We start from the raw sequence: 17,401 nt of genomic DNA, 5'->3' as shown, positions 1-17,401 counted from the left end.
CTCCAGAACGATTGAACTGAAATTTTACTCGCGTCATCCTTATTGTAAGCACATTCTAGTTTGCGAAAGGCATTGAGATCGGTAACGGGGTTTGGCCGCCATAGCAAAAATCCTAATTTAATATTTAAATATCTTTTTCTCCAGAACCAACACACCGATTGAACTGAAATTTTACTGGTGTCATCCTTAGGGTCCGTGGATAATTAAAACACGCCACGGTAAACGCAACTTCTGTGTTTAGGGGGGGGGGGGGGTTGGCTGTATTTCGATTACCGTACGTAAAAATCTCACTATAAGTTTTCCTTTCGCAACACATTGCTACACTTTTTTCTGTGTCGCAAAATATCGCGCCACATTATTTGGCGTGTACCAGGCCAGTATTGCACCGGCGCTACACCAGCATTTGTTTGACATACATGTGAATCAGTGCACGAATCGTAACAATCATTTTGGATACACTGTTTCATTTCATTCTATTGGTTGCGTCATTGTGAGTTGGCACTGAACAGAGATTGTTTTGGAGGGGGTAAGTGTGTATATGGGGGCGGTCGGTAGCGTATGCGTGATTTTATAGCGACGTAATCACCGATTGTTGGATGCAGATACAGAATGAGGCTTGTTGTATTTTCGCACTTCCAAACTTTCGTTTAGGAGTTGAGGACAAACGCACTTTGTTCTGTTTACCGTGCGCATGTTTTAATTATCCACGGCCCCTTAGTGTGAGTACGTCGAAGTTTGCGAAACGCAACTGGATCGGTTACGTGGGTTGGCCGCTGTTGGTTTTTGCAAGAAAACCTGGGATTACCAGCAAAACCTACAGTAACCATGAAATGATGTTCAGAATTTTTCTTTACAAGAACCAAAAGACCATTTAAAACTCATTTTAAATTTGCATGAACTTTAGGTACCGTTCAGTTTTTACGGCCGGGGGGGGCCGGCAAAATCCAGGGGGGGTCATCATAATTTTGGAATCCGCAAAGGGGGGGTCATCGCTTTTTCACTGGTAGGAAAGGGGGGGTCACCACATTTTCAAAAACATAATACCAACAATAAAGTTCACTTTATGCCATGGCCATGATCGACCCTCTTTACCGGCGGGCCGCCTTCGGCGGCCCACTACAATAAATATACATTATGTATTACCCATGACCCTCTTAACGGGCAGACGCCTTTGGCGGCCCACTCCAATTAGGTTTACTTCATGCAATGGCCATGATTGACCCTATTTACCGGCGGGCCGCCTGCGGCGGCCCACTACAATAAATTGACTTTATGTAATACCCCACGGCAATCTTACCGTAAAATTCCCAATTGAAGCCGCGGCTTGTATTAGAAACATTTTTGAGGGACCCCTGGGATCACGCACTGAATAATGGTAATGGCCGCGCACCTTCAGCGGCCCTGTCCAGTAAAGTCTACTTTATGCAATAGCCATGATCGACCCTCTTTACCGGCGTGGTGGCCCACTAGAATAAAGTTGACTTTACGTAATGGCCCATGACCCTCTTAACCGGAGGGCTGCCTTTGGCGAACCACTCCAATAAAGTTTACTTTATACAATGTCCATGGACATGAGTTGTCTATGGAAATGAAGTTAAAAATTGCCTTACAGTCGTCCTAATTAACAGACGTTTCAATGGATGTGGCTGAGAAGTTTGTGCACTGGCATCGAATAAAGTGCGCCGCGTACCGGAGTTCAAATCCAAACCATGCGGGTAAATTTGACATATGGTTTGGTATTTTTCGGGGGGGTGGTCGTGGGGGGGGGGGGGGGTCATCAATTTTTTTCGTCTGACAAGAGGGGGGTCATCTTTTTTTTTCACAAAAAATGCAGGGGGGGTCTATATTTTTTTGAACACCGGCGACAAGATTTTGCCGCCCCCCCCCCCCAGGCCGTAAAAACTGAACGCTCCCTTAGTGCCAAACAAATATCATTTTGGTATACTATTTAAACACATTGTGTGAATTTCACAGAATGTGACCCTTCGAGTGGTTTTTAATATTTTTGAAGTGTTGAACGCGGGAGTAAAACGGCAGTATGGAAATCGAGGAATTTGCATAAATTCATATAAATTTACGCTTCTCTCTTTCCCATACTATCACTGTCTGTCATGCTTACAGGTGAATCAAACCAACATTTCAACCTGTGATTAACAAATTTATGATTTTGAAAATCGCAAAAAGTGATTTTGAGTAAAATACGCTGTGTATTTTATCATGCACATACAGCGACTGATCCATTTCATTGACAACGATGATTATGATAATGACAGCGAAAACAATGGCAACGGTGATGATAATACACCATTGCGCATGGCGGGAAGTCAAACCATAATTTTCAACTGTCATGTCAGGCAATTTCAATACGCGACTCGCTGCAATGAGGAGGTCCTGCGATGGTTTAACATTTCAATACCCATTTATTTCGGCTAGATTATACAATGTGTGTCCGTTATTTTACATTCACATACTATTATGAAATACTAGAGAGCATATTATTTACATCGAGTACAGTTAACCCATTCCTAGTTTTAGCAGTGGACTCACATGTAGGGTATGCGTTGAACTTTACTTCAGTGTCAACAAAACTTTCTCAAAATAGCAGTAAAAAACAAATTATATATCTCTCTTAACAAAATATTTCGGTCAGTCACGCTGTGCCATTTACAAAGTGTCGCTAAAATATTAGCATAGTGTTTTAATTTATAGTAATAACACAATTATTGTTTGTTCCTCACACACAGATGAATGTAGAAAAAAAAGCTTATTGTTGAAATATAATTTCATCTTGCTATTCCAATGTAGCGCTATTGTCTCCATTAATTAACATCGTCTTTGGGTCTTTTTATTTCAAATTGCACGATCAAAATATTTTGCTTTACGGCCGTGTAGCCTCGAAATCATCAATATTGCTTTCAGAAGCAATATTTCTGTCGCAGTATTTCGGTATCTTATGAATTGTTTTACAAGTATCTGCTATTTTACTTTCGTCTTGTTCATGCTGAAAGTAGTAAGGACAGAATGTAATAGAGAGAGAGAGAGAGAGAGAGAGAGAGAGAGAGAGAGAGAGAGAGAGAGAGAGAGAGAGAGAGAGAGTTGTGTGTGTGTGTGTGTGTGTGTGTGTGCTATGGGCTATGAATGGTTCATGATAACACCAATGTTGCCAGCTGTCACTAATGCATTTAGGAAAGGGGTAAGCAGTGAAATATACGAATACTGAGCTTAACTGGAAAAAATCGTATGTACATCTTATAGTACATTATCACAAAATGTCTGCCTCATTTCTCCAGGGTACACCTAAAGTGAGTCTTAAACTTGTGCTCAAACTTTCCTCAAAGAATATTTCAATCATTCTCTTTCAAATCAAGAATAAAAATCGGGTGTCACCTTGCAAATTTTGGAACTAGAGAAACAAATTTCTCCAGATTTACCGATATTTAATATTCAAAATGGCCGCCATCCCTGTGTTAACTCTAAGCTGAAAAATTAAATTTTCGATTTTCGAAAAACTAAACTGTGATTTTTTAACACCAAAAGCCTTCAAATGAACCCCTACAAGTGATAGATCAGAAAAAAAATTGAAAAAGTTTGAGAGTCTGAATATCTGTCCCCGGGGCGCGTTCTACCTTAATTTAGTAAACAAATAGGTTTGGCTTGATCAGTACATGTGTAGCAAAGCGCCATCTAACGACGGGGTGATGCAGACTTGCACAGAATATTCTGCTTATGCTCCAGTTTGCACAGATTTGTTTGGGTTGCCATGGTGAAGTCTTCCAACAAACGACTGGTCTATGCCCGACAAAACACCTATTGCTTGAACAATAGTTTCTACTTGGTGTATGCAAAGCATACGTGATCGTAATAATTGACTACTAAGTGGTGAATGTTTGGACTCTGAGTTAGGGTCATTGGGAGGTCAACAAACGTTTGCGACACCATACATAAATTTCGGGGGACATAACAAGGTCATCTGACACTGTGGCACTGTTAGGCGAAAAGAAGGTCTCGTGATTGCCCTTTGTTGTTGGCGCCATTGATTTAGACTGACCCCAGTTGCCTGCCTTCTCTCGGCAGAAGTTACTGACTAGAGTAGCCCCCAGTCGCTTGGCTTTTCTCAGCAGCAGTTACTGGCGAGCCGTCGCGTTCACCCTACGATCTGACAGTAACGCGATAGTCGGCTGAAGTTTATTTCCTCAGTTTATTCTGCTTTTACAGTAACAAGACGACAGACTTGGAGCAAGTCTACCATAGATTCTGTTGCCTTGCGCTGTAAAATCATCGGCTTGGTTTCGTAAAACTTTTTTATCCTTGTCTAGTATTTACAAGCCAGCAAACATTACCTTCTTATTACATTCACATAACACTATCTTAAGTAAAAAAGTAGCACCTTAATTCCCTTTTCCGTTTGAGAGAGAGAGAAAAGTTTTTAAAATTATTACAAAATGCGATAACTGTTATACAAAGTGCTAAGTATTACAAAATGCTGATACCCTTGTTACATTTTGAGTAGACAATTTTTTATTACAAAATGCTGATACCCTTGTTACATAACGCGTAGCCTGGTTTATTACAAAATACTGCAGACGTTATTACAAAATGCGTCAGTTATTACAAAATGCCGATACCCCTTATTACATTTTGCCTAAGTTATTACAAAACACGTCAGTATTACAAAATGCCGCAGCACACACCCTCTGACAGTGAATCCGTTACCCAAACCTCTGGGCCACGGTGCCTCAAATTTCATTGAGAGAGAGAGAGAGAGAGAGAGAGAGAGAGAGAGAGAGAGAGAGAGAGAGAGAGAGAGAGAGAGAGAGAGAGAGAGAGAGAGAGAGAGAAGAGCGCAAATGCATCGATGAGCAAATTATTGAAATTAAATTAAAAGGATGGGTTTTACCAGAAAGGAAGCTGTTATCCTCGTGCGTTACAAGTGGTGAACAGACAGGCCATTGTTTGTTTGTGCATACGTTACTATCCATATAAGTATTGAATAATAGATAATTAAGCATGCAGAACCGTAAACGACCTCAGCAATGATTTACATCCACTCACTGCAAAGACAAAGCAAGAATGAACTACAACTCTAGAGTCCCCGTTTAACGGTGTTTTGTCTGGCCAGACCCTGTAGGTCGTTTGTATGGAAACCGTACAATTTTGTGTTAATGGAAAAAGAGCGCAGAAATTAAGCGACTTACCGATTTGCTAGGTTTAAGGAATTGCTTTATGTCTCATCGCGTCGTTAGATGTGCTTTGCAACGCCGTGAGGCTAAATGTGCAATAAATATACGCTCTTTCTGTCCCTCTCGCTGTCTGTCTCTCGCTCTTTTTCTGTCATGTCTCTCTCTCTCTCTCTCTCTCTCTCTCTCTCTCTCTCTCTCTCTCTCTCTCTCTCTCTCTCCCTCTCTCTCTCTCTCTCTCTCGGTTGCCATATTGATTGAGATAAGACTGATGTTTTGAATGCAATAGATAGGCAACTCGTTCAGCGTATAAAGTTCGCCCTACTTCAATTCGGAATTTCAACATTTATGCAGACATTTTTTGTCATACACACCCCGCATTCATGACGTGAGCATACTATGAAGCTGTTACTTTGGACTCAAAAAGGGAGGCTACATATATATATATCTTTTGCTGAAATGAAAGCTTGTTGCACTTTATTGCTTCGTATAATCAAGTACATACTGAGAAAATATTTACAACTCGACAAAATAAGATAGTTTATTGGTGTATTTATATAATTTAAGAGGTTTTTTATTTGGAAACAACGCTCTTAAACAACGTTTCCATGTAGTGGATCTCGAATTTGGAGTCATTCTTTAAATTTTGTTCAAATTAAGTTGTGAAATAGGGTTTGACGTCGTCCATAGCACTGTCATAGATTCACTAGCGCTGCTAGACTGGGGTCTCCAGCGTCATGCCTCTTTCGTACTCTCACGTTAAAGCCCGGCTCGAAATGGACCGGGATCAGATTAGTGCCAAGTTTGGGTGGGCGTTTTGGGGCATGGCTCTGCATAATGAGTCTGTTGGCAACGGTTGCGATCGTTCGCATTATCTGCGTAATCTGTTTGCTCTCAAATCACACTCAGGCTTGGGTACGTACAGCCTTCGTTTCCCGGTTCGTTTCAGTTATGCCATGGCAATACTCGAAAGAAAAAAGAAAGAAAGAAAAACTAGGAAGGAAAAGGAACACGTCAGGAAAATGGTAGGAAATAGGTAAACGGCGACGTCATGACCGATCGCAAAAAATAAAGGAAGTTCACGGAAGGGTCGAGACTTCCTTGAATCTCGTGTATCACGATATCTGTAATAGCGATCGCGGTCAGTTGCTCGGTTGCTTGGCGGCGGGGTGATATCGAAAAATTATCACGAGTTATGTTTATTTTCGGAGCAATTGCAAGTTTTGCTCGAAACGTTTGTTAACCTTCGACTGGAATCAATGACAGACTGGGTTCCTCTCCGTCTTTCTTTCTACCTCCATGGTTATTGAAGGAATTAAAGTCCAGCTTTTGCCGAAATATTATTACGATGTAGCACGGAATCAATGAGCTGTCCTCAGACACGCGTATCCTAAAGCGTTTACAAGATTGGGTGATGGCGCTTACTTGCTCATCTTGAACTGAAAGATAGAATGTTTCAACTGTTCCAATATCTTACAATTTTTGTTAAATTCTCATCACAGAAGTCCAAATGTTACTGGGATAATCGGTATGTCAAAACCTTACTAGTACCAGCCCTCCGAACACGACATGTCATTTCCACGTGTAAAAACACGTGTACATACGGCCGTTTTCGGGGCCAGCATATATATCCAAAACAACTGTTCAGTAGCCTACCGTCACGTTCGGCCGTAGATTTGGAAGGGGGAGTTGTTAAAAACGTGGATCTCTTCGACTGACAATAATTAAATTGATCATGGAGGCTACCGCCATGTTTTGATGGTTATTTTCGATGCCATTCTCAGTGCAAACTACGGACTCTGCTTACGCGCTTTTCGCTAGAAAACATCGTACTACGGGTAAGCTCACTGACTAGTCCTCTTGCTAAGTCACGTCTGAAAATGGTTCACTTTCGTGATGTCATTGCACCATAAACGCTAGCAAAAGAGTTGATGGCAACACAAAGTTTTCATCCTTCGCCCGCTGATATAACTCTAAGTTTACATACAGTTTGTTTACATCGTAATTGTTCTCGTATGCACAGCAAATGTTTGACCAGTTACGCCTCTGCGCGTCACCGAATGATTGACAATTGTTTGAATCATGGAACGACTGTCTCCAGAGCGCCATTCCCTTTGTTCAGAAGCGATTTTTCCCCTAATCGTCGTAGTTTTAAAAAACTTTGTGAAACTTTGCAGATACCTGTATGGCCTAGGTGTTTATGAAACAGTCTATGTTCATGGTGCGCCAATAATATATGTTTGAGAATCGTTAAGGCCGATTTTCACGGAGCGGTCTACCTAGCTATTGCCAGTTGTCACTCAAGCGCCATTATGAATTTTCAATAAGTTAGGGGCCTTTTATACCCCGCACACCGGTTTAAAGAGCTATATATGCGGTCAACGTCAAACAATTCAACGTTTAGCCCACGAATACTGATTTACTGTGTTGTTTCAAAGTACCGTAACGGTTATCAAAATAGGTCCGTTTTCTACTGTGTCATGGTGACGCAATGTGATTTTTGGGAGTTAACATGTTTGATGTGACGGTGTAAAAATTTGTGTTCCATTTTCACTGCTGATGTTGAAGTATGGACATTTGTTACAACTCATTTTATTTGGTTCAGTAGTTTTAGGGTGATGTATATCACTTTGGTGTCAAGTCATTGGTTTATGTTAGGGAATTGGATCTATAGTCATGCTTCGGACATCAAATTGTAGTCTAGAGTGACTAGTACCGCTCCATCAATATGCCACAAGAAGAGTCTGGAAATGAGGAAATTGACATTAGTTATCATATTGGCAGGTGAAATGAGTGAACAAATTAATTAGGTTTCATTTTCCTTTTTTTTCTCAGAGAATCGTGTAATTGACATAGAAAAGGCTTAAATTAATTTATAAATGCCTTAGCATAGATGTACTCTCTTTCACGGTTTCAGATAAGCGCAAGAAAAAATAAGTAAAATATAGAAAAGGATAAATAAATCATAAATAAAAATAAATCTTTTTACATGAATAAATAAAGATACATATAATCAAAATAAATAAATGAGTACATAAAAATCAATCAATCAATCAATCTTACCGTATTCTCAGTATAAACATTGGGAGCCACCATATTTACTGTCATTACACCAATCACCACTGCAATACTTGACATAAATTGAACACAAGCGTCGAGGTTATCTGCCAAAAAATTGATAAAATAGTTGAGAGTTTTAGTTTCAGTGTAAAAAGATAAGCTGTGGTTGTTTTGTAAATATATTTCAAAAAGTTACATGATATTTTTCAATAATTTTAATTGTAATATGTAATATCCCTTTCTTTTTCAATCTAGCTAGACAGTATGTCTCACTTCAAACATGATATGTACTGTAAATCGCAGGACGAACAAATAAGCAGTGTTATGTAAAACGTGCAATCAACTTCAATATGTTAAATCAAATTAAATTAACAGAAGGCCTTGACAGTCATAAATAATGTATTTTGTTTCTTCTCTGTTAGTACTATCTTTAAGCCAGTAGGCGGTTGTAAATAATTTTCAAGTCTACAGTCTATAAAATCATCGATGTGGCTAGAGGTGTGGCGTAATCCTTATTATGCCCTTTGCACACTTTTATTTGACGTAAGCAGCCACATTATTTCATTCGTAAATGAAAATCAGAGTAACTTAAAAATAATTTTCCCCTTCTAATTCTGATTTCTACGACATTTTGATGTTGAACCAAAACAGTCATTCTAAAGTCATATGACAAAAGTAAACCTCTGAGAGAGAGAGAGAGAGAAGAGAGAGAGAGAGAGAGAGAGAGAGAGAGAGAGAGAGAGAGAGAGAGAGAGAGAGAAGAGAGAGAGAGAGAGAGAGAGAGAGAGAGAGACAGACAGACAGACAGACAGACAGACAGACAGACAGACAGACAGACAGACAGACAGACAGGCACTGACCCAGACAGAGAGACTGACAAAGGCAGAGGGGCAATATGAGATAGAAATAAGAACTGCTGAATCAAAAAAGGGATACGTCGTACGATGCACTTGTAGTCGCCCATGCCCGAACGCGTGTCAGTAAAAGGTGGTAGAGATGTTGTGCCTTCCAAGGTTGGAGGATTGGCATTGGTACATTTTCACTCTTATCACGTCATTTCAATTACTTAAGTTTTACTTCTCCGACGCGAAAGGTACTATGTTTTTGGGGGTTTTTTGTTCAGATTATTACACATACATGTAGTTTAAACCTCCTTTTTCGCATGTTTCCTGTATTCTCCTTTAAACTCTTATTAGTGGACGGGGGCTCCCGAATTTCCCGATAGGTTTTCTGCTGCAAGACACCTTACACATAGTATATCGTCCTCTTTGGTCCGGAACGTAGGATGTCAGCATGCAAATTTAAATGGCTCACCCTTGCACTGGGTGTCAAGCAAGCTCATCGTGTTGGCAGATTTAGGAGATTTACAATGTATTTGGATGCGAACGTCACCAAGTGGCCATTACGGTTGATTCTGAAATAAAATGTGAACGAAAATTTTGTTGCGCGCGTCCCCATGAATTACATAGCCCCATGTATCACATTTGCGTCCGTTGAAGTACTTAAGGTTTGTCGGCCCTTCAAAGCGGCCAGTGTGTCTTGACGTACGATTTATTACAATGAACATTAGTGAAAATTATAAATTTAAAAGTTAATTTTGACTTGGAAATATTCTTCTTTTGACAGATGATTGAAGGTGACGTTGTTTCATGTCCTACATGTTGCACCAAGTGTTTAGGCTAGGTTGTGTATTGTACTCTGTTAACGTTTACTATCATGTCATAATAACTGTTTACCACTGTGAATCAAAGATTTGTTGAAAAACAGTGAACTTCAAATTGGTCGGTTTAAGGGTGCGAATGACTGAATTTCATTAGTTTTACTTTTACTGCATAGTAGCCCCGATAACCACAGCTTTTGATCTAAACAAAGTGAATTTCCTCTCAATGAAACTCCGTGAAAAATCGGTAGTAGAAATGTTTTAGCAAAAGTAACGTGCTTGATAGGAAAGTATTCTAAAATGAAGTCAGGAATGCCACATTTTCTTTCATAGGAACAGCGTAAATTTTGTAGTAAAATTAGATATGTTTGCTCCACTGGTTGGAGCACTAATTTCAAATATTGCGTACTGCCTGTTAGGCAAACTGCTATTACGTTGTTCTGATCCTATCTTTCGGTTCTATCAGTTAATGAACTCGAGTGAAGTCTTATTTGGCATCACTTTTCAAAAGAGACGATTGACTGTACTTCACAAAGTGGCATACACATTTCATGATGCATATTATGGTTAGGTTTTATTTGCATTCCAATGCCACCGGTCCATATACAAAGGGGATAAATCAAGTATTAAAATACAAATAAATGCATATTAATGATATAGGAGTGAATGACACACAAGCAAAGGCCGATTAAACAGTCACATTTGCGCCGGCTCAGAAAATGCAACTTTTCCCGAAATTTCAAATTGCGAAACCCTGTATTTTAGAGCAGGATTATACCTGTCGGCTGCGAATCATGTTAGGACTTAGATCACATGAGAAAATTCAATAACTCAATAAATTACACTTCTTTTGTTCGTATTTTTGTTAGGCGACATTTTTTATGACATTGGCAAGTATTTTGATCCTTCTTGTCCAAAATCAGGAATGCAAATATCGCGAATTAAGATTTATTACAATATACGCATTTAGATTATCTGTCACTATGATATGACTGCCTATTTCTGTCAATAGATACTAAATAAGGTCGTATATCCATGCAGACGATATTGTGGCCTATAGCGTTCGAGCACATAGAATATCGAACGACGATATTACGGCCAATAGCCTTCTTGCACGTAGTACATCGAAGCTTTTCAATTGGATACCTTAGTGATGGTAGTAAGTTGATCTTTAACAGGAAGACCAAATAAAGGGGAAAGCCTATCGTTATTGGTCGTGTGAAGAAGAGAACACGCCCATAATGCAATTTGTAACCTATAAAGTCACTTTGAAAGCGGCAGACGGACACATTGATGCGATCGAACAAACAGTCGACTCATATCCAGTAAAATGAGGTAAAGTATACAGCTTTTCAGGTATTCACACTAAAGTCTTCAACAACGTCGACTTCTCTTTATACCACCCAGACTCTGATGGGAGAACAATTATATTATATATCATCTTTAATTTCAGGAACGCATTCATTATTCTAGGTATCATCGTAACGGTGGTATCCCAGACAACTGCTCAAGGTAAGTTAAATCTACTTCTACTTGATCGGTTCCTTTGAGCTAATTTAAAGGACTACCTTTCTTTAATGTTTGGTTTGCGGTACGAAACTATAGTGGTGTATTATTCAAAAAGTATTGTTTCTGAAATGTGATAATTATATCGTTTTCGGAAAATATCGCTCCACAGCTTTACAAGCTGCTTGTTGGTAATTTTGTGTTTGATTTATATCATCAAAATGTACCACATCCCATGATAGACTATTTCCAAGTTGTGGATCATTGTTATGACACCCGTCAAAAAGTAGGGATGAATTTAACATTGCCGAAAATGTACACATGTAAAGGTCAATCGGCAATTTCGTACTATACGGGTCCTCAATTATGGAACTCGTTGCCTAATGTAATTAAAGTTCATACTTCCAGGCATAGCTTTACAAAAGCACTGAGAGAGTATCTGTTACAGGAATACCTACAGTGAACTAGTTAAATCACAATAGTCGTCACATCATTGTGTAAGAATTTTCAGGAATACCTCGCTCTGATATCGAACTTGTATCATATAAATATAAAATAATGTTTGTAGAACTCTTTGTATAACAGCGTACGTGTTAACCTAACTAATTTAAATTTTGTAAATGGGCCAGGCTCGACTAGCGAACAGCTATATTTTCTGGCTCCACATTACCACTGATATGTAAATTTTGTATTTGCCTGTTATGACTTGTGAAGTGTACTACTACTTTTTCATCGTAATAAACCAAACCAACATGAGGATAATCGTATTTCCTACAGATACAAATTATTTGATTTATTTTAATTTCACAAGCTGAGATTGCCAGGTTTTAAAAATTCAAACCCTTATACTGCCGACTTGTACATGTGTTTCCCTAACCGTTAGTACACACAATAGCTATGAAATATAATCCCCGCTTAATATTCTCTAGCAGAATCACCTGTTCATCATTTTGAATGTATAGTTTTGACACTCATCACAGGGTAGCTGTTACAGTCGTAAATAAATACCCTATTTGTTTTATCTTGCATTTCTAGATGTAGGTGTTGACAGTTTCGAAATTTCGACACCAGGAACTTTAAGTACAGGGCTCTGTAATTCAAACACGGCGTACACATTCGATATAGATGTCTGTGAGATCAGCAACACTGCAGCTACTGTAACCGAAGTGAACCTGTACTATACAGACAATGCAAACTTCGAAGACGCGACAACAAAAGGTGTTGCTAATACAGTTACTTTAGGTTCCAGTGCATCAGACATCCCTGTCACCGCTGATGGCCAGGCATCGAATACTGGTGCAACTGTAACGATAGTAACAGATGTTGCGTGTGTATCGTACACTCATATCTGCGTGGTGACGACGACAACAAATGATAACAACGCAGCCAATGATGACGCATGTATCGTTCTGGATGGAGGATCAACCAGTACGAGTAATTGTCCACCTGGTAGGCCTCGCCCATATTCTCTTTTTTATTTCTTTTCGTCCTTTATCGTAAGTAGGAAAAAGACCAACAATATCGCTAGTGCAACGAGGCTCTATCTCATAATATGTACTGTATCGGTTGTAGTATGGATTTTTTCATTCTGCACACATGACAATGACATGTTAAACTGTACACGTAGCCGAATTTAATTTCTTTGTCATCCTGGTGTGCAATCTCGTTTTTTATAAGTATAGTGACAGTAAACTTCTCTCATTCTCATCCAGGCGCTTGTACCGATCCGGGAACTGTTGAAAATGGGCAGAGGCAAGGCAGTACGTTTGCACATCGAGACACTGTCACCTATACATGTGATACTGATTACCATCTTGTTGGTGAAGGAACTCTTACTTGTTATGACGGAGATTGGGACAATGATAAGCCAACATGTTCAGGTAACAAAGTAATTTTCTGCTTCCAATCGTCATCATTTATCCGACTCCAGGTAAAACGAAGTTTATATAATATATTTAATATTATGTTGAAATTCACGAATAATTATTTCACTGTCGATCTCTATTAGATTTTGTACATAGCTTGTAGAAATTGAAGGGTAAATGATCACTTATTTTGACGAGAAGACCTGTCGGACATAGCCATGCATTCTTAAACATTTTCATTAAGTGATTGGAATGATGGCCATCGTCCACGAAAGAACTCTACAAAAAGTGTCTCTTTCGGTCAACGTAGCTGCATGCTGTGAAAATAACCATCAATTTTATGAATCGGAAAGGAAACAGTACTCATCTCTCAAGCATGCTTGGTAGTTTAAAAACTGTTTCGTCAAACATTGTCAGTGCCGATTAGACATCCGCTGCTTCAACATCAACATCATTATTGCCTCCATTTTTCAAATGATTGTTATTTTGCAGGCAGTTTCGCCGAAATACGCCATCGACCTTATCATTTTTTAGTCTCTCTCGAAGGACTATATGAGGGATAAAATGTCCGCATATGCGTTTGCGCTAGTCTGTGTATTTATGTGGTCTCACCTATTTTGACCTTATTTTGAGCGTGCTTGATTGTTGTATACTACAGTTAGCTTGATTTACTTATTGTTTATGTCAATGACCCCTGTAAGACCTTATGATAAATATCGGACTTACATGTCATTTTTTTCAATTTTGATTCTGTAAAGGGGAAACGTTCAAATTTTGAATAAGAGACACGTTTAGGGGAATATGATTACTGTCAATTGTATTGAATGTATATATACATATCGATGAATTTTGCAAAGTTGGTGGTGTATGATATGCTGTGTGGCATTGTTAATGGCGGCTGTCAATTTTAATTCGACACCGGCTTGTCTTCTTTTTAGACTCCGCGCCAACTACAGAAGATGCAACGACAAAAATTCAGCCGACAACAGCAGGTAAAGCAGGAAGACATAGTGTTGCAATAATTCAATTTGATTTAACCAAATAATTGCATTGGGTTATAGCTGTTAATGGTAACAGATATTAAATAAAAAACACTTGTAAGTGAAGCTTTCGATTTGTGACCTTTTACGTAACTATCTTTGCCATTCAATATTTACACGTCCGATTATTAATACTGGATATGACAGCTATGTAAAACAATGATGTCGGCGGAGATAGAAACATTATCCAACAAACTAAAAATAGCAGATAAAGCACATGATTGTGATGTTTTGATGACCAGAGGAGGGGCACATCAAAATGCTACCTTATTTACAGCATAATGTGTGTGTTTAGCTTCAGCAGAGTAGATCTTCGGAATATGGCAGCATTGCACAATGCGTACAATTATTCAAATACATTCATTACACATCGTCTACAACTTAAACACGATTTTTTTTCATTTTTCAGATTCTGGTGTCGAGCAAAATGCTCACGGACTGGCTTGCATGATTGCAACCCTAACGCTTACATGCATGACTTTCTCTTTTTAACGTTGGCGTGAAGACATCTTAAAGGTACATAATTGTGTCTTATGTTGCACGTTCTACGAAATTCTGAATTCAAGGACCAGTAGCTGTGATTTTGATGCTCATTATCATTAATTTTATTTTCTTTATGGCAATCCCAAGGTCTCATTCTACTCCAACAGCATTTTCACAGGCAGCTTTCAGCTTGTCAACACAGCGTCTGTATTTGTAAGATGCAATTTTGTTGTTTACATATGAAAGCTTATCAGCGCCGGTATTCACTAGTCTACCGTAACAATGCAGTCTTCACACGTACAGCTGACTTGTCATAGCTGAATACGGTGTATCTAAACATGTTCTATTCAGTAGAACAATAAATTGCAGTTGACCTTGATACACAAGCATTAAAAATAGTCAAAAGTTGCAGCTACTTAGCAAAACGCTGAACGGGATTTCATACAGGAATGTAACGCCCCTCTGACTATTAGATTAAATTAGACATTTTCAGAACATCCCATTCACTGTAACATAAGATAAATTGAGTTTCACATTTTCCAATTCAAGTTTCTCTAATTAACAGAGCTCAAACGGAGCCTTCAAAACTGAAAAAATAACAAATTTACACAATGTTACACGTTTTTCTATATTACAGTAGTCATTGAAATGTGTATTAAGACAAATTATACAATTGAAACTAATTCGGGATAATTGGATAGTGACGTAATGCCTGTTTAATATGCTAATGTAAGCTCATCTGCTTTTCTTTATTAGTTAGACACTTGTTTTTATGAGTAATTTGTAATATTGCAATGACAACTATAGGGCAGCTAACACTTTTGATAAATTGAACAATATGAAGATCCAATTCTCCAAATTAGTTCAAATCGCGTTAAATATGATTTCATGTAAGTAATCGGCTTGATTGATTTTCTCTATTTCAGGAAAATGTCTTACATTCGCCTTCCACTATGGTGACTTTCAATACTGCAAGAAGCAATGGTAATCTATTTTGCTGGTGATTCTATTCCGAAAAAAAATTGCTTTGTAATAATGTTTAAAAATTCTGATCTCTCTGTATCGTCCATGAAGGTTTGCCTGATGACGTTGCTACAACGAGATCTTACTCTGCTAGACCTACCTAGTCTATAAGTTGACCCATGGCTTGGAAAATTCGTCAAATAAGACACATTTTGTAGTTGTTCATGTCCTAGTGATTGAGTATATTGTTCACACTAAACCATAGATTGGTGTAGCCTATTACGGGAAGCAATTTACAAGGGCGTAACGTGAGCTTGAGAAATCTTAATCATTGTACGTTTATCTTCGATAAAGCCACATTTTTATATAATTTTATTCAAAACAAGCCGTGATCATAATATCTCCAAAATATTCCATTAATGATTTATAAGATTGAGAGTGGTTAAAGTTTCCTATTATTTGTTTGTTGGTATCCTGTGTTCGTCTGGTAGTCGAGCAATTCTTGCTCAGGACCAGTCGGTGTTTGGTCAGGTTTTATCAGTCTTTGTTTACAGAGCAATACCATGTGTAACCATGACAACCGACGTTAATGATGGTGCTATGGATGACATGGATGGCTAGCATTTTTAAAGAATAATTTATGCTCCATTTAATGAAAGACTCCGCACCTGAGACTTTCATCGGTTTTCTGATTGCAAGATAAATAGAGGAGCTATCGATATAAGATATGTTTTGTTCAAAGATGTTGCTTTTTGCGGACAGTATATTCTGTATAACTAAACATATGAAAGACGCGAAATAAAGCTCCTAGTTCTTTTCAAATTAACAATGCCTCCTGGACATTATTGTCGTTATACACTTACATTATATCACTGTGTATACCCATACACAGGGCATAGCATAGAGCTAAACAAAATTAAAAGCGTACACTAACCGTTGCTGCCGAAAAAAATGTGCAATTAAGAATTGAAAGACAGTGAAAGCAATACTTTAACTTTGGCTTCTTAATATACGTATTCTTCACATTTATAAAATGGTTCATGTGGCCAATAAAGTTTCGAATACGCTGATTTAGCCACAGGTTTGTAAACACTTGTTTGCCAGAAAATCGAACAATCGTCATGAAGGAATGTTTACAAACAAATTCAATTACTTTGCCGTCATATGTTTCGAGTTTTTGCTGAATATCAAGCTGAGCTTCCTACAGCTTGTATTTGATCAAAAGTTGAATGAATTGACAATTAAGTGAAAAAGGGCAAAGGCCTGGTGAAGAATGAGGCTCATTGAAATTGAGTACGGACGAATTTAATATCATTTTCAAAATTTTATATTAGTTTCAGATCTAAATAAGGAACACCACAGGTTGGTATGCCAAAACCTCCAATTCCTTCACTATAAAACTCCCAATTTCTTCGCTATAATTTCTACCGATGGTTTGCTCATTACCTATCTCCGGAATAGCCAGGAAACCGCTTATTCACATCGTTGTGAGTGTTCCTTTGATATCCCACCTAAGCTGACTCAAAGTCAACACTGCATACCAACTGCCGCATAGCGCTTCACACGCCTGCACTGAAGTGACATCAGGCGTATCCATGGCGCGGGTGGTGCCTGAAGGCTGAAGACAGCCTTCTTAGTGAGTCAGAA

General features: G+C 38.6%; 1 protein-coding gene across 1 annotated transcript; it reads left to right on the top strand.

The window, feature by feature from the left end:
- Positions 1-11,203: 11,203 nt before the first annotated feature.
- LOC139123968 (CUB and sushi domain-containing protein 2-like) lies at positions 11,204-16,509 on the top strand. Its single transcript, XM_070690114.1, has 7 exons — positions 11,204-11,232; positions 11,351-11,409; positions 12,439-12,852; positions 13,116-13,283; positions 14,207-14,260; positions 14,718-14,824; positions 15,718-16,509. The coding sequence occupies exons 1-6, from the start codon at positions 11,228-11,230 to the stop codon at positions 14,798-14,800; spliced, it is 783 nt and encodes a 260-aa protein (XP_070546215.1). The 5' UTR covers positions 11,204-11,227; the 3' UTR covers positions 14,801-14,824; positions 15,718-16,509.
- The last annotated feature ends 892 nt before the right edge of the window (positions 16,510-17,401 follow it).

Source organism: Ptychodera flava, assembly GCF_041260155.1.
Source record: "Ptychodera flava strain L36383 chromosome 23 unlocalized genomic scaffold, AS_Pfla_20210202 Scaffold_23__1_contigs__length_28996876_pilon, whole genome shotgun sequence".
NCBI classification, from domain to species: Eukaryota; Metazoa; Hemichordata; class Enteropneusta; family Ptychoderidae; genus Ptychodera; species Ptychodera flava.
The sequence above is the reverse complement of the archived record's forward strand: the minus strand, read 5'-3'. Positions and strand labels throughout refer to the sequence as shown.

Bases quoted from the DNA above. Each gene is read 5' to 3' on its own strand.
- LOC139123968 (XM_070690114.1), top strand. The intron at 11,410-12,438 runs GTAAGTTAAATC...TTGCATTTCTAG, and splicing joins ATCCCAGACAACTGCTCAAG to ATGTAGGTGTTGACAGTTTC. The intron at 13,284-14,206 runs GTAACAAAGTAA...TCTTCTTTTTAG, and splicing joins TGATAAGCCAACATGTTCAG to ACTCCGCGCCAACTACAGAA.